We start from the raw sequence: 23,549 nt of genomic DNA, 5'->3' as shown, positions 1-23,549 counted from the left end.
AATCATTATGGTTGACTGATCGATTAATGTAAAGCGTTGCGTTTCAATCGGTCCGCTTTGTGCTTTACAGTCTACAAAGCTTCCTTGTTGGGCTTTACCAGAAAACTGCTCCGCAAATAGAGATGGAGTTACTGTATGAACCAGCAGGGGATGAGCGCATGATAAACTAACAGCAACAGTCCCCGGGGAGCAGCATTACAGTGACAGCAGCACACTTGCTCAGGCACTGAAACCAGCCTGATCTGCTGCTGTGGGAAACGCACCAGTCTGATTTCAGATGGAGCTTTTGATGGAGAAGGGGATGACCTTTCAAAGGGCCCCTGACAAAAGCTTACCCCGGGATTCGTGCAGTTTCTCCCCATGCTTTTCCCATGGCTATCCCATGCATTTCTCATGGATTATCCTGGTTTGCCAGGTTTATTGACATGCTTTTCCATACCTTGCTATTCTTCACAATGCTTCCCTATGCTTTACCGTGTGGTTTATTACACCCTGTGCTTTTGCATGGGGTGGTTGGAGACAGCTTATGGGTAATATACAGAATAAAGGACAGACCATTTTTGATATTTCCATAAAGTTTTGTCTTAGATTGTATCGATATTAATAGTTGCTTAAAGAAAGATGAACAGAATGATGTCAAGTTGCACAGCGGTAGAGATGTTTTGACTTTGTTTTTCAACTTCAGACCTCCAGTTTGCCTGGCCATTCCAGTTTAACCTCCTGTCTGGAGACATAGTGGAGAAGGAATGTGAACAAACAAAGCATAACTCAAGAACACAGCAAGGGGGGGGCGATCTGTTCATACACAATGACCTTCAAGGAAATGAGGCATGCATTACATCAAGCAGCTTTAAAAAACAATTCCTTAGCACTCATTAGCATGACAACAAGAGCCTTACTGTTTGAGCGTTTTCCAAACCTCGGTTCTCATTAGCGCTACGAACTACAGCCTCTGAAACTTGAAACTTCACGTTCAGTGTGAGGTTTTCAACCTGCTTGTAGCGTGTTGGAGCGATCGTGTTCTGCCAGCTCCTCGCGGTCCTGACTGGGGCTGACTGAGTCCTGATGGAAACTGATCTGCTGCTCATGGAAATGCACCAGTCTGACTTCAATCTGCGCTCAGGTCAGTTCCAGTGGCAGAATGCAGGATAAGTCCGATGGGCACACTTTGCTGGCTCTCAGCATTGCAGGTGTAACGACTCATTGTGCACTGGTGAATCACGATACTTTCTTAAGTGACATATCGTATCAGGATAGAAGCAACGATTGTATCATGACACAAGACCACAGCACCACGCAGCTCAGTGTGGCTCACCAAGAGGCTGCTTGATAAATAATAAGTGTGTTTGATAGCTGGTATGATGAATACACACTCTCCCTAACTCATTTCGTTTGTGTCTTTTAACAAAATGGTCCATTGTTAAACGATCGCTGGATGTTTTTATGCATCACACAAGGAGCCCAGCAGAACCACCTCATGTATCCTGATGCATCTCCTATCATGGCCTGCATGTTCTGACAGGTGTCACACCAGTGCTTCTTCTTGCAATGACTCAAACACCCTCTTTATCTGTTTATCTGTTATTTTTCAGGTGAAATTTCACGCCGGCTATGAAGTTCAACACATAGAAAACTGATCATTTTTGTTCATTTTTAGGCTTCAGTTTCTCCTTTTATATTGAAGCATCATAAAAGCATCTGAAGGCTGAAGAATTAACAGCTACATTTAGACCTCACTTTTGCGGTTAACAAAATCAGAGTTAGTTATCATAGCAATATAGTGAAAGAGAATGTTTAAATAACAGGTAGATGCCAGTTAAAAATGACCCCAAAAATGACAAAGTAGCCTGCCCTCAAATGAAGACAATGGCTCTTAATGGGTTAAATTTGCTCAGTGTCCAATCAATGAAAGATCCTCCTAGTTCTGAACATTTTCGGTAAAACGTTTAGTAAAAAAACAATTCTAAGTATAATCCTTTAAACCTTTGCCACTTTAGTTATGTTGTTTGTGTTGATATGCAAATAATATTTATTTAAGCTCTAGAGCTTTATTACCAGAGATTGATCACATTACAAAGATTTTAAAACCAGGTCTCATAGCCTCACTATAGCTAATGGAAGCATGGATCTAGATCTCCTCTCCCTGTGTCTCTGTGCATTGTGAGGATAGCTCTCCTCTCCCTGTGTCTCTGTGCATTGTGAGGATAGCTCTCCTCTCCCTGTGTCTCTGTGCATTGTGAGGATAGCTCTCCTCTCCCTGTGTCTCTGTGATTGTGAGGATAGCTCTCCTCTCCCTGTGTCTCTGTGCATTGTGAGGATAGCTCTCCTCTCCCTGTGTCTCTGTGCATTGTGAGGATAGCTCTCCTCTCCCTGTGTCTCTGTGCATTGTGAGGATAGCTCTCCTCTCCCTGTGTCTCTGTGCATTGTGAGGATAGCTCTCCTCTCCCTGTGTCTCTGTGCATTGTGAGGATAGCTCTCCTCTCCCTGTGTCTCTGTACATTGTGAGCCTCTAGCTCTCCTCTCCCTGTGTCTCTGTGCATTGTGAGGATAGCTCTCCTCTCCCTGTGTCTCTGTGCATTGTGAGGATAGCTCTCCTCTCCCTGTGTCTCTGTGCATTGTGAGGATAGCTCTCCTCTCCCTGTGTCTCTGTACATTGTGAGCCTCTAGCTCTCCTCTCCCTGTCTCTGTGCATTGTGGGGCTCAGCTCTGGCAAGGTTAAATGTCAGGGTTGTAAGAATGTCTCCGGACACTTGGGGGCACAATTCCCTGTTTCAAAGAGGCACAAAGAGCTCTGAGCTCTCCGGGGTACAAGAGGATTAAACAGACAGACACAGACCGGCCATTGTCCAGCCTGCTTCCACAACACAGTCCACAATAAGACAGCTGTTAGGAGAGACTGAATAAGCGTGTTAAATCGACCAAGATCAAGCTGGGCAGAGGATTAAATGAGAGCTTTTTCTGAACTGCACACTAGCTTAAAGAGTAACTCAGGCATCACAAGGAAACGTATTCTAGTTCTTTACACTCACGATCTGTATTACGTTCTGCTTTGGCCACTACACCACAAAATCCAGACTGGCCTGAGATGCCAGCCCTGCCTTACATCACCGCGATGACTCAGTGACTGAGCCCTTAAGCCAACCGTACCTTACTGATAAGCAATGTGCTCCACATTGCGTGCCACCACTCACCCATGCACTGGGCAACTGAGTGCAAGTGTTTGGGATTGCAGAGCGCGTCTGTCACATGTGGAAGTTGGTGGGGAGCCATCTGATAGGGTTGTGATTTGCAACCCAGGTAATCATTCACTTTGGAGCTCTTTCTTTTCAGGTTTAAAATTGTGAAGTTTGAAGCACCCCTGTGGCCTCACCAGAGCTCTCAGAATCATACTTAACCTCCAATCCTCACCAGAGTGTCTCCACTAACCGGCCCCCCCTTCCTCTGACGGACCGAGAAACACACCAGTAAGAAATACAACGCAGAACAAATAATATTCCGTGCCAATAACAAGTCGCATTTTTTTTTTTTTAAAGATTTGCCAATCCTATGATTTGAACATTTGGCTGCGATTCAGGATCTGTTAATCCTAAACCAGTCTGCAAGTAGTTTTACTGCTCTGATCTGGAATGGTCCCCACGGGAGAGATACGATAATCAGATAACCAAGCAAACAGCGGGGTTAAATATTAACGTGAGTGTTTGATTTATGACTTAGCTGCTGGTAAATATGAGACCGTAGTGGTGTGTTCAGTGAGGTGTGCACACACAGTGTAGAGTGAACCCTGGCTGAGCCTCAATGCAATGCTATATACTGCGGCGGTCTGATAGAGGGCTCCAGGGCTGTATGTACAGGAGGGCTCAGCCCCTCGGTGAGACTCTTCTCATTTACAAATGGAGTTTCCCCATTCAAGACTCCGAGTGGGTTTGAAAAGACTGGAAGGGCAATCTGTGGCCGGGTTAAACCTGCGTTTAAATGTCTTTGCTGCTGTTAAGTTTGAATGCTACAATCTTTTTTTTTTTTTTTTTTGTAATGCATGCATATTTTTCTAAGGATCTTTAAACACACTGGTCATGGCCTTTTAACCACAGAGTTTGAGCAATTCTGGTTTCCCTTATACAAGTTTCCCATAGCACAGTAAAGTTATGCGAAAACATTGTACAGCACATGGTATGACATATTAAAAACATGACAGCTAAATCGCTATGCAAATCTACAGTGGTAAATTGTTATAAGAGTTATAGCATCTACATCATATCTACATTTCTGACCAGTTTAATTTCCTGTCGTGTGCGCTCACTGACATATCCTACTGCTGTTTCTGCTCAAGTCATTATTCAGCAGCCATGCTATCTATTCCGGCACACGTCATTTTTCAACAAATGAGTTTGCTTCTGAAAAGACTCCCAAAAGCTGAAGTTGACCACTAGGGGCATGCAACTGTAATATTGCTTGCGTGTTGAACTGTACTAACTCACAGCTGCCACAGTTACGGAAGAGGGATTCATGCATTGCACACTGGCAATCGTTTCTAAAAGCACTTCTTCAAAGCTTAAGGAGTCTTTTCAGAAGCATGTCCCACCACACACAAAGCCTGATATTAAACAGGTCAGAAATGCAGCTGGCAGAAAGCCACCCTAATCGAATGTGTACGGAATGGAGCTGTACATTATATTACTGTTATAGCTGCTATTGAGATTACTGGTGCTTGGACTTTCAATGCAATATAATGTCCTGGCCTTGATAACTATGCTATGCTTACAGTAATTGGCTGCATCGTTTATTTACACAGATCAGTGATAAAGAAACTTATAGGGAAACATGTCTGAGAAACAGGAGGAAGCTGGTGTCTCTAAATCTCAAACTACCTTTGGGTAATATAAACATGCAAGGTGTGCTTGTGCTAAACAATGAAGTAAACATATTATTGAATAGTTGTAGTGTGCCAGCTCATTCAGATCCTGTTACTCTGCACCGACATATTTTGGACAAACAAACGTCACGAAGGGTCCAGTGACAGCACAGCGACAGCAGCTACGTTACTAATCGGGGTTAATTAGACTGCTCACTTTTTTCAAATTAAAATAAAGGATCCTAAAACTAAGACAGGCCATATAAAAGACTATATAAAGGTTTCCCATGGTAAAAGCATAACAAAGTGTAATAAAGCATAGTGAAAGCATATTAAAGCATAATTTAGCATTGTAAAGGTATGAGCAAGCATATTATAGGAAACCATGGTAACAGATTGTAAATGCATGGTCCAGTATAACTACCCGAAAAGCACGGGAAAGATGCAAAATCCCAATTTATAAGCGTTGTCATACAATAGTTATAATTGTGAATTGTATCCATTATCTCCTTGTGCACTCACTGCGTGAGATTGTGCACAAACACGAAGGACGGACTTCTATTTTAGTGTTGAATTGAACACAGTTGTGCAATACTGGTCTGTCGAAACCAGCACAGGGTGGCAACCAGCCCTTCTCTGATCCGGTTCATTTCCACAGAGCTCTGTGGCTTGGTCATTGGTGTATGACTTTATAGCCCATGCCGTCACCACTAGACAATCAGAACGTATGCATCAGTACAATGAATCGCTTGTCAGGAATTCCAGTACATCTTACCCTGTGTACAGATGTCACCCTGTGCACAGAACACAGTTCTGAACTTAAAACAACAACAGATACTGACACTACAAACTGGCAAAACCGCCACACGTGTACTGCGCTACTTCAAAACGTTCTGGCTTGTACCATTATTACCCACTGCACCAAGAGTGGGCAGCACGCAGCTTTATTACACGGCATTGCTGGTAAGTACAGCCCTGAGCTAAAGGCAGTGATGTCAACATGTTTTTAAAAGTAGTTATAAAAACAGCCCACTTTTCATACCATGCATGAGTTGTGTGTTTGTCATGACGTAATGTATGCAGTCCTGTGATTGATCTAGTTGTTGTGCTAGACAATGCAATACAGACTAGTATAGCTCCTTTTGTGGAAAACACCTCAAGACTAATCCAAAAATAAGCTATTACTTGTCAGACACGTTCAAAAACAACTACAACAGTCAAAATCTTAGATGACTGATTTTATCTTACGTGTTCCAAAACAATCTTCTATACACCAACGGCTATGCAGCCAGCCAACTATAGTTCGTCAACCACTGACTAAGAATTCAATACTACTCGAAGCTCAGCTCACTGGAAGGCAACCGAATTAATATCGTTTTTTATGAGTCATGAGGAAAACAGCAATATTGCTTCCATTTCAGAAATTAGGTACAAAGTTTTCAGAGAAATTTACTCAAAGATCAAATGCGAACATGCTTTAATTGTGCAATGCATGGGTCACAAAATGTGCAAGATTTAAACTTTGAAACGTGTGCTCGTTTTGCTCAGGGCATGCAGGCAATCTGACCCCTGCAGCATCCTTGCCTAGTTTTGGCTCCTATGGTGTGGTCTCTTGGTGGTGTCGGCATGATCCTTGCGTTAGTGTGTTTGTTGTAAACGCTGAACAAAAAATGTTCTTTTTGACATAATCAGTCGGTGAGGAATTTGCTTCCATCTTTCACTGGTCATTTTTACACCCCCACCTCACCCCACCCCCCCTGCATCCTTTAGATCATAAAGACCAGTCTGTGTGCTCCGGTAATGAAGCCTGCCTCTTATAGAGATGCAATCACAAACCAATTCCCTTATCAAACAGCACACACATAATAATCTGGAGAAACAGAAGGGCTGAGAATATTCAACAGCAAGGAGCAAAATACCCTTCAGAGCGTCAGTCCAGCAACACACAAGCAAGCCCTGTGTTACTTGAGAGGCTCCCAAGAGGACGTGATTCATCAATCAATGGATGAGAAACTGAAGTGCACAATAAAATAATCAATAACCAATTCATTCTTAATAGATCTCTAGAACCCTACATATCCCCTTCATTCACTGCATGTATAATTTCAACCCTGTTAAGTTTTCTGTCTATGTATCTATTTTGCAATCTATTATTTTCAAAGTTATGGCCGGCCAGCTTCTCGAACTCCACAGAGTTCATGCAAACTGTTTTTAAAATTACTAAAAATGTAAATACAAACTAGCGATCGAAGGGGACTTTCCTTGTCTATGGACAACTGGAACTACAAGTCAGTGGATAGTGTGAACATCTTCTTCAAAGCAGTCCGGTAGAAGAGCTAGACGAATGGCAGCCCCTGCATGGTATTACACTGATCGTGGCACAGCTGGAATCAGGGGGCAGCGGACACTGAACAGAGCTGGGAGATTTCCTCTGACTGATTGTGAGTCTCTGTTCTCAGCCTGCCTTGGGCTCTCTGTGACATCACCGTCCCGACTCCACAATAGCGGCAGTGTTAGAGACGAGAGAGGGAGCGGGCGGCTGCCGATCTCATCCACACGGCAGGGGAATGAAGCACGGCTTGAGCAGTGCCAGCACCCCTTCGCTCACAAGCGCCAGGAACAGATTCAGCTCTGCTGTAGTTCTGTCTGGTTATTGGAGCATTGAAGCTGTGTGGGTGCATGGCACTGTAAAACCTGACAGGGAACGAAATCAGTTTCATCCTCACGTGGAAATCAGATCATCTTTTTCTATTTCAGAGACCAGGTCAAATCATTCTCGGATACACTGCTCATACACCATCTTATTCACTTATCACTACTTAGTTTAATTATCACTTTGTGTTCAATAGTGTATGCACTTAGCACACCATGTACAATTCTGAAATAATGTTATTTAAAAATAATGTTTTAGTATCTTCAAGCTCTGTGTAAATAATAGTCTCTCTCTCTCTCTCTGTACTGTACCTACACATAATTACAATGTTATTATGCATAGTTACAATGTACTTAATATGTAAATCTTTTTGCCTGATATAACTCTAACCCTAACCCTAAAACTTTTCTGATTCAATTCCATACTTACACATAGCGTGCAAAAAGATTGACACATTAAGTTCACTGTAACTATGTAAAACCTGGACTGGATCTCGAGTTCGCTTTTGCTATATTACAGTGCCCTTAGGACAGGAGTGGCCAAAGCTGGCACCTCCACTCCTGGTCTTTGTTCCAACCCTGTTCTAAATTGTTTATGAACCAATTAAACCTGCTCCCAAACGGTGAAGTCGTTAATGACCTCATTTTAGCTGCTAACCCTGGGGTGGAATAACGACCCTCCAGGACGCTGACTGGCCAGCCCTGTGTGAGGAGAATGTGCTGCTGTATGTACTGAAGGAATCATTAACCTTGCAGAGCTATGAACAGGTCCGTCACTGCTGAGGCACAGAGGGGGAAATGAAGCATTAAGAACAGATATGTCGGCGAGCGAAATGAAGTAGAACATGAACGTTAATCAGGAAAGGTAGAATCTGATAATGAAGAAAGAGGGCAAGTAGTCATGGAGAGGTGATAGAAGAGTGCTTTACAATGCTTCACTATACTTTACCCTACCTCTCTGGGCTTTACAATGCTTCCCTATGCTTTACCAAACCTCTCTGTGCTTTACAATGCTTACCTATGCTTTCCCATACCTCTCTGTGTTTTACAATGCTTCCCTATGCTTTACCAGACCTCTCTGTGCTTTACAATGCTTTACCAATCTTACCTGTGCTTTACCATGCTTACCTGTGCTTTACCATGCTTACCTGTGCTCTACCATGCTTACCTGTGCTCTACTATGCTTACCTGTGCTTTACCATTCTTTCATTGTGCTTTATTGCACTTTGTTATGCTTTCGGTAAGCTTGTATAAAGGTGTGTTGTTCTTACCTGTTTGCAGCTTTTTGGTAAAACTTATCAGACCTTTTATTTGGTAAGGGCTGAAACTTCCCGCTAGTACTGGGGGCACGGTGCCAGCTTTCCCACCGCGTAACTGATTATAAGACAGATTAGCGCCTGATGAAGGAGAGCCCCCCCCCCCCCCCCCCTTCAGTGTTGTGCAAGTCAGCTCTGAGTGGAGAGAAGTGTTTACTGTTCTGAGACCTGCAAGGTGTAGCTAATCAGAGCCTTTTGGGTTGCATTGCAAAGTGAAGGCATAGCACACTCCCTTCAGTACCATGGTACCCTCCTGCCCGATCAGAACCACTGTGTTCCAAATCCCTTACGGCTGGGTTTGATTGGATCCTGCCCGTTTCTGATCAGGGTGTACTACTGTAATACTGTGACTAGGCAGCTGTAAGCATTAGTCCTTAAGATTGATACTGGAAAGATCAAATCTCTAACCAAAACCTTCCCCTCACTCATATAATAATAATAATAATAATAATAATAATAATAATAATAATAATAATAATAATAATAATAATAATAATAACAGGCAGCCAATGCAAGGCCTCCAGCACAGGTGTAATGTGATCCCTAGAGCGTGATCTAGACTTACTGGTTCCGTGTCTTGCCTTTGGGTTGGTGTTTAGCTGTTTGTTTTTGTAATGTGAGATGCCACACGGTGCCCTTGGGCACCCCTGTACCCTGGATTCTCTCGTTCATTTTACATCATGAGAATATTCCTCCTGGCTCCCCATGTCCAGGATAATAAAATAGCTTTGCAGGTGCATTCTAAAGCATAAATGTGATGCGACTTGCCAGACGAGAAGATAGAAAAAGTACTGTCAAGAGATGAAGTAAAGATACTGTACACAGGCTTAGCAGCAATCCACAGTAACTGTGCATCCTTGTGGTGCCACTGTCCTACAGTTCTTATTTCATAATTTCTGATGACTCCCACTGGACTGGGTTGGACTAGAGCAAGCATTTAATATTCTTTACCAGCTCTACTGGTATATAATAAAATGCATGAAAGTAGTTTAGGAACACATGCGTGAAGGATTGTTAAGCTCACTGCGTCTGCGATCGTTCAGAGGTGCAGCTGTGTGAATAGTCAGCTCTCTGTGTCACTCACTGCAGTATCTATGCCTCACTGACAGGTGCGACACTGCAGGATCAGAGCTCCTGTCTGACACTCGCCTGTCAAATGCCTGTGGTTCAGATTCAACTCTGAGTCACCGACTTCAACCCTGACCTTGATACCACAGGGGACAAAATATTAGGAACACCTGCCATATGTAGTACGGGACAAGGAAGAGGGAAGACTTTGCAATGGAAGGCATACGGCTCAATCTGCAGAGCCGTGCTAAAGGGGAATCTGCTCGGCTTCACGACATATAAATGGACTTGTAATTGTGACTTGTAGTTCACAATGGTGCAGCGCATGTATGCCAATGCATTGTAGTGCCCTGGTCCCATACCAGAACCAGATCGGCAGTGTGATTGTGTCAGGACCACTGTCTGTGATTCCACATCCTTTACAGTTGTGCTCGCTGTGGTTTAGTTTTGATCTGGGTAGTATTTTGCAATGGTACCCCAGTGGTATTTTTGGGGTTGTTGTTCAACAAAAACGGGGACCCCAATATGCTGATTGCGGCTGTCTGTCTGTCACACACAATAACACCCTAGACTTTGCACCAATCTTCACCAAACGTTTATCATACCCTGCTATAGACGTTTCACATTGCATCTGGCTATCAAATAGTCTTGACTATGCAATTGCTATGGGATTATGAAGATGTATGTGTATGCAGTTTTTTTTTTTTTTTTTTTTAAATAGACCTCTGTAAAATATTTACTACAAAAGCTACAAAAGAATATATTAAAAGTTCTGGACAATGATGCACTTTAAAAACGGGCCAAATTGCTAAGAAGTTAAGGAGTTTGGACAAAGCCTCTATTCTCCAACACTGAAGGAGGAACAGCTAGGCCCTGTAGCAGTAGTACTTTGCAGTGGCTCTGATGTTGTGCACTGACTGACTGAGAGGCTCTGTGATGCTCTCTGACTCTTTGAGAGGCTCTGTGACTCTGAGAGGCTCTGTGATGCTCTCTGACTCTCTGAGAGGCTCTGTGATGCTCTCTGACTCTCTGAGAGGCTCTGTGATGCTCTCTGACTCTCTGAGAGGCTCTGTGATGCTCTCTGACTCTCTGAGAGGCTCTGTGATGCTCTCTGACTCACTGAGAGGCTCTGTGATGCTCTCTGACTCTCTGTGATGCTCTGAGAGGCTCTGTGATGCTCTCTGACTGACCGAGAGGCTCTGTGATGCTCTCTGACTCTACTGAGAGGCTCTGTGATGCTCTCTGACTCTCTGAGAGGCTCTGTGATGCTCTCTGACTGACCGAGAGGCTCTGTGATGCTCTCTGACTCTCTGAGAGGCTCTGTGATGCTCTCTGACTCACTGAGAGGCTCTGTGATGCTGTGCACTGACTGATCCTCAGCTCACCAGGACAGGCTGCTTGCTCCTCAGTGACTATACTGTATCTGCTTATCCAGGCTCCACACTTCACTTTATCTCAAGCAGCATGACCTAACTCTGGAATAAAGTCCAACTGCAGAGACGTAATGCTGGCAACGGTTTTGTTGTTGACTGTGTCTGTGAATTTGTACAATCCCTGTCTCCAGATCTCTGTGTTGGACAGGACCACAAAACTAGGCACAGCTGCCATAGCAGCAACAAGTGGGTGTAGGGCCGCAATGGGCAGGTATTGGAGCGTTCTTGGACAAGGAAGCACCTGCCAACTGAGCACCTGGTAGCAACACTCTATCCTGTGCCATTGGGACTGAAACTGCAACAGCTTGTAGGTATTGCAGAATGGCAGGGATTTTTTTTTTTTGCAATAGAAGTGATAACAATTTATACAAACCAGGTGTTAGATCTAAAGTCCCAACCCAAAGCAGTCGTGCAAAACATCTACATGCAAGGTTACACAGACTCTGCTTAGTGTTTCAGAAAGGGTACATAACCAGCTCAAGATCAGTGCCAATCTGGATCTGTGCCACTGGCTGTAAATGTTACTGATGAATATTACCAAGCAGTAACAGCTTAATACAATAACATCTTAATGATACGTTACCAGCTTACCAGGATCCAAAGTAATAATTAGGCTTCTTGTAAATGGCAGGCAACACTGCCTGTCTCTATTGTTAATAGGTGTTACTATTTCTTCATTACACCCTTTATGACACATTCTTAGCTGCATTGATCCAGGGGTGTCCAATCCCGGTCCTGGAGTGCTATTCCGCTCCAGGTTTAACAGGTAAAATGATACAATAAACTACTTCAGGTTTATTTGGTTCAATGAAATAATTAGAACAGGGTTGGAACAAAGACCAGGACTGACCAGCCCTGCACTGACTGTTTACAAAGTGTCACTGATAAACCGCTTGGGATCACCAGCCCTGCGAGACCCTGATCGAAACTCCACGTTGTATATCTCTATCAGCAGGGCTGTACCAGGTACTGGTGACTCACTGGTGACTCACTGCAGTGGGTGGGAATACTGGGGAAGCTGGGAACAGCTGCCAGTACAAGGGGCACATGCAGACACTAGCGATTTATTTAGTTCAGTCATTACAAATGAATTATTTAAGTATTAGTGATATCATTTATACCATCTGCATTTTCAAAATAACTTGTAATCTTTGTAATATCCTCTAGAGCAGCATTCCCAACCCTGGTCCTGGGGAATCCCTGTGTCTGCTAGACCTTTGCAATCGTTTTCAGCTCTTAAACAGTCCAGAGTTCAAGGTACTGATAAAATGTTACAGCTAACTTGAACTCTGCAACTGTTTAAGAGCTGAAAACAATTCAAAAGGTCTAATTAAGCAAATGATCTGTTCAATGAAGGGTCTGGTTAAGTAACAGAGAGCTCGTTGGAATGAAAACCAGCAGCCACAGGGGGTGCCCAGGACCAGGCTTGGGAATCGCTGCTCTCGTCCCCCATAAGTCCTGTCCCGTTAGAATCTTACCTATTAGCATAAACGACGCTTACAAATCTGTTACAGAACATCTTAGCGCAATTCTAAACATGCGAAACCTCTGTGTTTTTAAAAGCACTTCAGTCCCCACTATGATGTGATCAGTGATCAGAAGGCGGATGCAGAAAAGCTTTTTGAAAAGGCAAGCCCGCTCCTTTGTGACTCAATAAGACCCCTGCGGACATATGTCAAACCCCGGGGGTCTCTGTGCTCAATCAGAGGGGAGGAAGAGCCAGTCTGGGGGTCAGGGTGTCCATCAATGCAGGTTTAGTTGTAGAAAATGGGCTTTCTTTCAAAGGAGAACTAAAGACTGGAAGCGAGTCAGGACCGACCCTGCAAGCCTTTTATATAGATACTGCATTTCCAATTGATTTTGATGGGCTCTGATTTGTTGCCTGATTCCAACACCCTTAACAGTGATCTTAACAATGGCTATACAATGGCAACACTGTCATGGTTACCGAGGGCCAGTGGCAACACAAAGCTGGCAATGTTTTAACAGATCACTGAGCTCTCTGTTACTGAACCAGACCCTTCATTGGACAGATCATTTGAAAAATATTCTCCTGTGTCGCAGAATGTGTGCTGTTTATTTCACATCATTTACACACGGGCTTCCTTTGCACCAGTCATTTATAAATGATATTATTTGAATTATAATGTTTCCACTGCATGCATGTCAAGTTTCTTCGTTGAATCTAATATGACAGTCTATCTGCAAGGCCATCTCGCGAGTGCAGGGGTGTCCATGTGTTGCTTACTGGAGAACATCTGAAAACTATCAGGGATGGTAGAGAAACTCACCCAGACATTCCTAGTAAATGAATACTATTGATTTTCTTTAGATAATTATACATTCAGGGTTACTAAGCCAGAACCGTATATCTGTAATTGATCACCTGAAAGGCAGCTAGACTGTTGCTGCTGTTTAAGTGTGAACGTTTGAAAGCTGCACAGCGACTTCCAGATGAATGTTCTAACAATGCCGAGACACAGAGAGTTCTGAGGTGGGGTTCCAATCCTAACAGGATGTGTTGTCTTCCAGGTTCACTATATGGGGGGAAAGTCTTAAGCCTGTGAATCCAGAAGCCAAAACATTGTAGCTAATTATTAAAATAGCCAGTGTTCAGTTTATCAATTATATGAATTTGGCAGTCAGTCTCTGATTGTTATTAACCTTCATCACAATTCTCCTACTTGTTCTTGGTGAAAGAACCTTCTTTCTTCCAGACTGAGGGAGCGTTGTGACCACGAGTCTTGTACTTCTTGATAACAGAAACAATAGTTGAAATTGGGATACTCAAATACTTGGAAATCTTCTTGTATCCTTCTCCAGCTTTATGACAATAAATAATGTTCTGCCTAAGGTCTTCAGATAGCTCTTTAGTTTTTCCCATATTGTCTTATTGGAAATGATGCCAAACCCTTTATACTCTCTAAGAATGGTCACCTACAATCCAGCATTCTCTAGAATTAGGTTCTGCATTATCATACTGAAATTTCTAGCACCTTGTAGACAATACTATCATAGCATTAAAGGGTATGATTAATTTTGAATTAGCATTTTTTGGAGTTTTGCAAAAGAAATTGCTGCAATAAATTATTGTAGACATCTGTTTCTTGTAACTTTTTTTTTTCCTCATCCAGAAAAGCAAAACTTTTGCTACAAAAGATTTTTCCGAAAATTATTTGTTTCCGAGAAATGTCTAGACATTTTTGTGCGAGAGGAAACTGACGCTGGCGGGTCCTGCTGCCACCGAAGGACGCTCTTAAAATTCCTGAATCAGCTGAGCGCTCCAGTCCTCTTCTCCTGTGGTTATCGGTCCTGCGCACTTTACTTTATCAGAGCTCACTGCCCGGGCCGTTATGCTCCTGGCAGCCGCCTCCTCGGGGTTCTTTACCAGGACACGTTGCGGGCAGTTGTCTGACATCATCGTGCATTTTGTATCGCATCTATTTTGTATATTTTCCCCCATCAACCTTAAAATTTAAACCCACTACAAAACCCACTTAAAGTTGGTTCACGCCCGCGCTTAGTCATCAAGAAATATTGAAATCACCTAATGGAAAACACCTTTTTTTTTTTTTTTTTTTTTTTTTTTTTACAAAACTTAAACCAGTGAACTGTCAGTAAAAGCATTGCGCAAATCGGTAAAGCAACACGCCTTCGATACAGACTGCAAACACAACCGACAGGTTCTGTTGTGAAACAGGTTTGAAACAGGTTTGCACACTGCACAGCTGCAGAGCAGCGCAACTCGAACCCTTTCAAACGGGTTCAACACCGACAGAACCATTCCGTCGTAAGCAAATTAAACACAGATAACCACGTGTGTAAGAATCTACACATTCAAACACAATTTCATTTCATTTGCAAACACCTGCATGGGTGTACTGTGTGGAACTGACATTAGGAATGCAGCTCGTTTAAATCACAGACCCATACTGGCATCTCTGAATCCGCCTCAAATACATGCATTTTAATGAGGAATCCTAATATTCATTTTCAAATTAAAAAAAAAACACACACACGCACACAAAACGATACAGTTTTAACCATTCTGTGGCTTTACAGTTTCATATATTCATTTCCCCACACATGTAAGGTCTTAAGGGCAGTCGGCTATCGCAGCCATGAAATCACATTGCAGAGCAGAATCTGAGAAATCTGTCTGCGGAACCGCAGCGCGTCCCAGGTCTATCAGCCCACGAAACCACAAGCTAATGTGAACTAGTTTATAATTGAACAAACGCATTATGAAAATGCGTTGAATATTTAAACCCGTATGTGCACGTACCTCCTTGAGACTGCGACTGTACCGGATCCGGGATCCATAGCAAGACCCAACACACACAGGACAGGAGCACCTGTGACCGGTACATGTCGTATCCAGAACCACACGCGTTCTTCAATATATAGTTGTCATGAGTGACTCCCCTCTCCACCTATCTCTTCCCCTTACAATCTATCTAGATATTTACACATGCAGAATTAGATATCTCTTTTTTTTCTGTAGGCTTCTGCGTTGACTCAGTTGTCCAAAGTTTTTAATGCAGTTCTTGTTCTTCGCTTCGGTTTGAAACGCCAAAAAAAAAAAAAAAAAAAATAATAATCAAATTCCAAACAAACTTAAATACCCCCAATAAACAAACAAACAAACAAACAAAGCGAAAACACAAAGATAAAATAAGTTTTGTCCCGCAAAAAAAAAAAAAAAAAATTCTGAAGTCCCTGCGGGTGACGCTCCCAATATATATAAAAAAAGAGAAAGAAAATACACATGCGCGCCGATTGGCTCAGAACCAGCCCTCTCAGCCAATGGGAGTTTTCCAGTAGGCTCTGGTTCATTACAGCATTTAGAAGGAGAGGGAAAAAAAAACGATTTTAAAAATAGATTTTCTTACGTAAATACACACCCAACGGGGTTTCCTGTTCCGTGTTACCTGCTTGAAAAAAACACCTTTTTTTAAAATCAGGATTTCAGCAATAATCAGGCAAAACAACTATTAAAAATAAGGGTTTATAAACCCTTTTATAAACACACACACACACACACACACACACACACACACACACACACACATATATATATATATATATATATATATATATATATATATATATATATATATATATATATATATATATATATATATATATCACATCCTGATAATTGTACACATGCAGCACGTTCTGATCATTGCAAACGTGTTTCTCTATGTGCTTTCCAATGCCAGACAGCAAACCCCTAGGTGCTCACGTTCAAATACTTCCATTTCCAGAAATGACATGGAGTGTCGCGGGTATCGGTTGCATGACTAGACGTGCGAGCGATATTAACCGGAGAGCGACAATGCTGTGATTATCGAGATTCCATCGGGCTGCTAATCGATTAGAACGCTCCCGTGCTTTGATTAAAAATCTATTTGAATACACATTTCTGCACCCAGGAACCCAGATGCACAACATCTACTTCGCCTGTTCTTCGAGCTGGCAACAGCGGACCTGTTTACAACTGTCCCCGGGTTTCCGCCTCTGTTGAACGGTTTGTTGTGGTACAAGCCGAGCATTGTTCTCTCGCACGATGGCAAAGCGGTTAGTCACGTTCGGTATGATCGAGGGCATCAATGCTCGTATTGTTCCCTTAGGAATCAGAGTTGATCTGTAACATAGCCGGGGTCTGTCTGTCTCCGTCTCTCACGCAGACAGCCTTGGCAAATGAATACCAGAGAACCATTTCACAAAAGCATTTCCATTTGCTTTTATGTAGTTTCGGGCTGTTAAAATCCCCCAGCAATTGAAATGTTTCGCCGATTTTGAAACTGTTTTACATCCACAGTGTTTCCAAATGTTTGCAGTCACATTTAGTATCAAATTAGCAGTTACAATAAAAATATGTTGATATTAACTTTTTTTTAATGTTGTAAACACATTATAAATGCATACACGAACTACAGTCATAAAATAATATTGGCATACGTGTATTGATTTTAAATCATATATATATATATATATGACCCATTCAATATAACGGGCACGTTCCACGTTTTCAAGCTATTGAAAAAGTCTTCTGCACGAACGTCTGTCATTGAAAGCACGTTTCTTTTAGTCTTCCTAATTACAAACGCAAATCAGTGTATTTCAAAGAGACACGTTGCGCATGCTGTCCGCGATGTCAAAGCCAGGGAGGCATTATTCTGCATCGCTTTTGGTATATCACAGCCGGTACTGGAACACGTTTTGCAAGAGTTCCTCAAAGGGCTTGGGGCGTTCGGCGAGTTCTGAGAAGGGTCGTAACGTCGGACTCATCGGATTCACTGGAGACCAACGCATTCCACCGCGGTGACTGCAGGGTCTCCCAACAGCGCAGATCCGTTCTCGCTGCTCGTTTGAATTGCTGCAGTGCCATTTCTTACATGGAAACCAAACATCTGGAAACTCAGATTGTGTATTCAATTCTTGCTATTAATATTAACCAGGAGGCACGTCTCGTTTACAAAGTCGACCCAAACGACACAGGCAATTAAGTTGCAAACATGCCGTCCATTTAAACGAACATTGTAATAAACGTACACTGTTGCTATAGTAACGATTATTATTATTATTATTATTATTATTATTATTATTATTATTATTATTAGTTATATTATTTATAAATCCCTTTTGCATTTCCACGTCTGTTCTGTTTTTAAAAGCTATTTTATTTCCAATCTCCTTTTTTTCTTTGGGCATTGTATTAAAACGAGTTTCTAAGAGTAGAGCCATTGTAGCTCAAATACGCGTCTGCATTTCAAATAATAGGAGGTCATCTGAACAACCTCTAAAGGATCCAATTATGCAGCAGTGAATTTGTGCATATTTAATGATTCTGGAAGTGCGATTCCTGAATTTGAATTCTATTTTAATGGACAAGTGATTTTAACAATTGCTTTACAAACATTCTGCACTGCAGCCATACAGCTCTTTAAACTGGCTTTTGACTGGGGCATCTATGACTGTATGATATTTAAGTAATGATATTGCTATAGTGTAACGTTGTCCCGGCCCGCCCGCTTTTTAAAAACATGTTTGTGAAGCCAGACGGGACGCGCCCGATTTGCAAAGAGCTTTCTTTTTTTGTTACAGACAATGGGACAGTCTGCGACTCTGTCCCAGAGATTACTGGAGTCTACAAAAACAACGCCGCTGTTTCGATTGCATCTCGTGACACAGACCTCGCTTTCTTATAAATCCAGAGTCGAAAAACGGGTTTGAAAAAAAGCAAACCACAAAAAAGAAACAACCAAACAAAAAAAAACACCTGCGATGTCTAGCGCATGCTTTCATGTTAACGGACCGCTGCTGGTGTTGCTTTTTCATAAATTCTGTGCTATGCATGCTATACGTGATGCATCTCCCCGGTGCAAGACTGTTTCAGTCACGAATTACAAGACAGTCAGCATTTGTTAGCGTGCGTTCGGTTGTCAGGTGCTTCATCATCCCTAAACTCTATTGACAGTGTTGTATAGAATTAAATGCAAATATTCAACTTCCAAAAAGCTATGCAGAACTGGTGATGTGTGATATATATATATATATCTATTATATATATATATATATATATATATATATATATATATATATATATATATATATATATATATATATATATATATATATATATATATATATATATATATATATATATATATATATATATATATATATATACACACACACACACACACACACACACACACACACACACACACACACACACACACACACACACACATATATACACACACTTGATTGCATGAAAGACGTCATTGCAATATAGGCGTTTTAGATAACACCAAGATAAAGCGCAAGGTACACACACTATGCCTCTTACACTCAAAAACAAATACAGTAATAGCCTGTATTGAAAACAACAACTGATTTACAATCCTTGTGTAAATAACCCTCGCGAGGAAACAGACACGTCCTACACGAACAAGAAAGGTGTAGCAAGTGTGTGAGTAATATGCAAAGAGGAATTATAAAAACAATTCGGATAAACACAGCTGTGGCATTTTCAGGCAATTTTCATCGAAGTACCGATTCTTAAATTCATTCAGTTTTGTCTGCCGTCCCGTCAGCTGTTCACCGGGGTAAAAAGGGTTGGAAATGTCCTTCTATACAGAAAACGCTGGGATCGAGGATAGTGGGTTAAAATAACTCTGTAACATCAACACACTTAATTTTGACTTGGTCACAGAGCGGTAAATACTGGCTTGTGTTGGGCTAGGCTGGATTTATAACACAGATGCATTATTATCCATAGGAGGCACTTTTTTACACAGAGAATTGTGAGGGTCTGGAATCAACTCCCCAGTAATGTTGTTGAAGCTGACACCCTGGGATCCTTCAAGAAGCTGCTTGATGAGATTCTGGGATCAATAAGCTACTAACAACCAAACGAGCAAGATGGGCCGAATGGCCTCCTCTCGTTTGTAAACTTTCTTATGTTCTTATATGCGGAGGGTTACATTTCTTAGATACAAATACGGCAGAGTGTGTCGTTATGTGTGAATAGACTAGCGGCCTTCTTATTAACGGCGGTTTGACAGTCAGTAGCTGCACATTGTAATAATGGACTTTGATGGTGTCTTTCTTCGTGGACTTTGCTTTACGACCCCTTATCTATCTAATAGACGAACCGCTCCTGCTTTTATTGAGTTTGTATGCCCCAAGCGTGCGCAGTCCAGTATTACACCAGAGACTGGAGGTGACGGGGAGGGATTCTCTGTAGCGCCATCTTGTGGCGGAGCACGTTTAGACACACAAACCGTGTTTATTTGTTGCATTTTTTTTTTTTACAAGGTCTTCACAGAGCCCGGGTATTGCATTTCATATTAGCGTCACTGTGCTTGCGAGGGGTATGCTAGCCTAGTCATCCAACAGGCTTTTTTTTTTTGGTTTTAATAAGTCTCCCAAGTGCCGCTAATATACTGGTTTGAATCATATTGCTGGCACCGTGCATAGGTAACGGAGGAACGGAATTGCAGGACCACACGGTCACAGAGCAATACAGCAGCGGCACTGTGCGTCAGTGCCCGCGGGATTGGGCTTGTTTTTTTGAGAGTCGCTGGTTGGCATTTTCATAACCGCCCATATTCTAACATGGGGTGCGCTTGTTTTGGTCGTGTTTTGAAGAACGAGGTCGCTATTTTTCTGTCAGAAATCTGGCAACCTTGGTCAGTTCCTCTTAAACCCAACCGCCATTTCCAGGGAAACTCGACCGCAGTGCGCAGACCTGCCAGGTTTTGCCAGGTGACAGTGCCAGATGTATAAACACGCCGCTGTCTTAAAACAACCAGGGACGACGGCGGGTTTCAGAGTACTTTTTAAATTAAAGCACATTATTAGAAATATACATGTAAAGAGCAACACGTAACATGTATGCATCTGTGCCTTTTGCTTTTTGTATTTGCTAAACTACATTTTCACGAACCAAAACATGCCAAAACGACAGACTAAAAACACAGCTCTGCAGGTAATTACATGAATATTCTTTACCGGTCATAACTACGTAGACCAGAAGGTGGCGCCAGAACTCCACTGTGCTGTCTGATAAAATGCAGAATCGCACTTCAGTGGCGCATTTTGGAGAAATTAGAAATAGACACAATTGAGTATTACTGTCTGCTGGGGGTTGCCTTTTAATTACCATAAAACTACAATGTATTGCTTGTGATTACATGTCAGAATTGCACCAGAAGCTATTGGTATATATATATATATATATATATATATATATATATATATATATATATATATATATATATATAATATATATATATATATATATAATATATCACAATATGAAAATAAGAAAATATTCTAAGTTCCCACTGTACCATTCTACCAATCCCATTGCAGCTGCTACATGATTCCCAATGTGCTGTAAAAATTAGGTTTCGAATTTACTGAGGTAAAAAATGATGCTGTACACGTCCTTGAAGCTGGGAAATATTAAACAAAGGGGCATTTTTAATACAACTTAATAAGTCTGCCATCCTCCCCATTGCCCCTTAGACCAACACAGGCCCGTTTCCATCGCACTGCCACTGCCTGCCTCGCCACAGAAGAGAAGCAGACGCAGGGAAAGAAGAAACTGCTTCAATAACCCTTTCCAATATTTGACGCTTTAATAAAAAAAAAAACATTTGAGAATTTCATTTTGACCCAGTTAAATAGAAAAAAAAAGTCTGAATTGGCTGATTCTAAAGTCAAAGCAACAAATCTAAAAACATGCCAAGATTTTAAAAAGAGGAGATTTAAATGAAATAAAGGTTTGCTTGTTGATGTGGTTTTTCCTAGGGAAGTCTCTTATGAATCGCTGTCAGAAACACTTGGGCTGGTTAGTTCGAGCCCTGGTATAAAGATTTACCCCCCAAGGCCGTGAGAATCACACAGAAAGATAGCAAACAGAGCTCCCCTTGTTTGAGAGGAGTCAGAGCTGGATCTCTGGTGCAGTTAAACATTAACTCAGTCAGGGACAGAATCCCTGAGCTAGAAAATACATCAACATGAGAAAAAAAAAAAAAAAAAACCCACACACTTCAATTACAAAAGGCACCATATATTTCACTGTATTTTGTAGTGCCAGATGTTCATTATGCAACTTTGAAAAGGTGCATGTTTCTTATTTCCATGCGCAGTTTCTTCTATGGTACACCAGGGGGTGTAGTTTTCCAATTATCTGTGAAATGTTCAGGCAGAGACTTGGGTCCTGAGACTGTATCCACAGCATGGCATCAGTGTTGACTCAATCAAGCCCTGGCTGATGAAAAGACATGAGAGTACCGCATACTAAACAGACCAGTTGCTAATTTGAGATCCTAAAACACACAAAGGCATTTCATCAAGACATGTTTGAGAGCTTTGAACTTGTTAAGAAGCCATCAGGATGTGAGGACTGAGTGAAGTTAAACAATAATATAACTGTGCTGTTTCATGCAGTCCCAGGCTAGCGCTTTAAGAGGCATTAGGATCCCATTGTCAGTGTCTGCCTGTGTTTTTTAATGCAGAATGGCTGGTGCTGTAGTTTCCATTCCTGCTGTCCTCACTATTCTAATTGCAGTCCACAAAACCCAGTGGAACCAGGCAGAGGGTAATTAAGGCTGTGTGGAGCTGCCCGCTGTGCAATACTGAAGCCTCCCGTCAGCGTGGGAACGTTTGGAGTTGGAGACGCACTTATTCCAGCTGGACTGCACAGTCCTTTTAATTAGGCTGGATCCTTGTCAATGTTATTTTTCAGGGGTTTGCAAAACACCTACCTTTCAGAGTAAGAAAGGTATTGAAACCTCATGAAAGCTGTTCACTGTGCACCTGATTGCAGGGGCTACTCACTGCGATCACTCAATTTATTTTTTCCTGAAAAAAATGCAGCCAGGCTGGAGATATCAAAGCTAAGGAAGATCACAGCCAATGAAACAGGTGCCAGTTGTGCCTGGTGCTTCCTCACTGTGGATGCTCGTATCTCCTCACCACTCAATCGGGGCGTGTCATCCGATCAACTGGTTAGAAACAGCTGCACAACTGAAAGCGGCCAAACTTCCAATGAAGAACCTCCCCTACTCAGAAAGCGAAGGGGTTTAGAAATCGATTAGCGGGATATTATCTCCATTTTGTATTGTACTAGATAATAGTTTTATGTGCAGTGATTGTATATTATTATATTATATTATTCTGTGATGCTATAAAGGGTCTGTGCCACTGCTGCCCAGATGGGTTGGTGTTGGCGGCAAATAATTAAACTGGGCTTCAAAAATATATCATTATTTTTAAAATGAACTGTTGTGGGAGAACACAATGGCATGGCTTTGCTTTAAAGTAACAGATGGTCAGTCTTCAGTCGTGGCATCTACAGAGGGTGTCACGCCAAGGGTTAGCCCATAAAATACCATCTAGAGCTGAGTTTAACTGGCTTGGCTCAGTGTTTGGAAACTATCGTATAGGAGCGCTTCTTCCCTGCCATTAAAAACGGGAGGGGCCAAGTTATTCCCAGTGTCTTGTTTAACCATTGCAACTCAGGTCTGTACTGAGCAGACTGCCTTTCCTTTGTAGATATCACATATCTGCATTGTGACTACATGTGGCAGATTGTTACTTCTAATAGTGCCCACTAGATGGTGCTGTTTCCATATTAGCAATCAGCAATGACACCATGAGCCAACACAAGCCCCTTTACCAGACACATGACTGATGATTATGGTG

At 42.0% G+C, this 23,549-nt stretch overlaps 1 protein-coding gene across 1 annotated transcript in view; it reads right to left on the bottom strand.

Annotated features, from left to right (window-relative positions):
• The window catches only part of erbb3a (erb-b2 receptor tyrosine kinase 3a), a 34,888-nt gene extending 18,929 nt beyond the window's left edge, over positions 1-15,959 (bottom strand). The window contains exon 1 of the mRNA XM_041241897.1: positions 15,604-15,959. Coding sequence (XP_041097831.1) covers positions 15,604-15,688 — 85 coding nt within the window. The 5' untranslated portion in view covers positions 15,689-15,959. The remainder of the gene's footprint in view (positions 1-15,603) is intronic.
• Positions 15,960-23,549: the final 7,590 nt, after the last annotated feature.

Source organism: Polyodon spathula, unplaced genomic scaffold, assembly GCF_017654505.1.
Source record: "Polyodon spathula isolate WHYD16114869_AA unplaced genomic scaffold, ASM1765450v1 scaffolds_828, whole genome shotgun sequence".
NCBI classification, from domain to species: domain Eukaryota; kingdom Metazoa; phylum Chordata; class Actinopteri; order Acipenseriformes; family Polyodontidae; genus Polyodon; species Polyodon spathula.
Note: the sequence above shows the minus strand (reverse complement) of the source record. Positions and strands in the feature narration are given on the sequence as shown.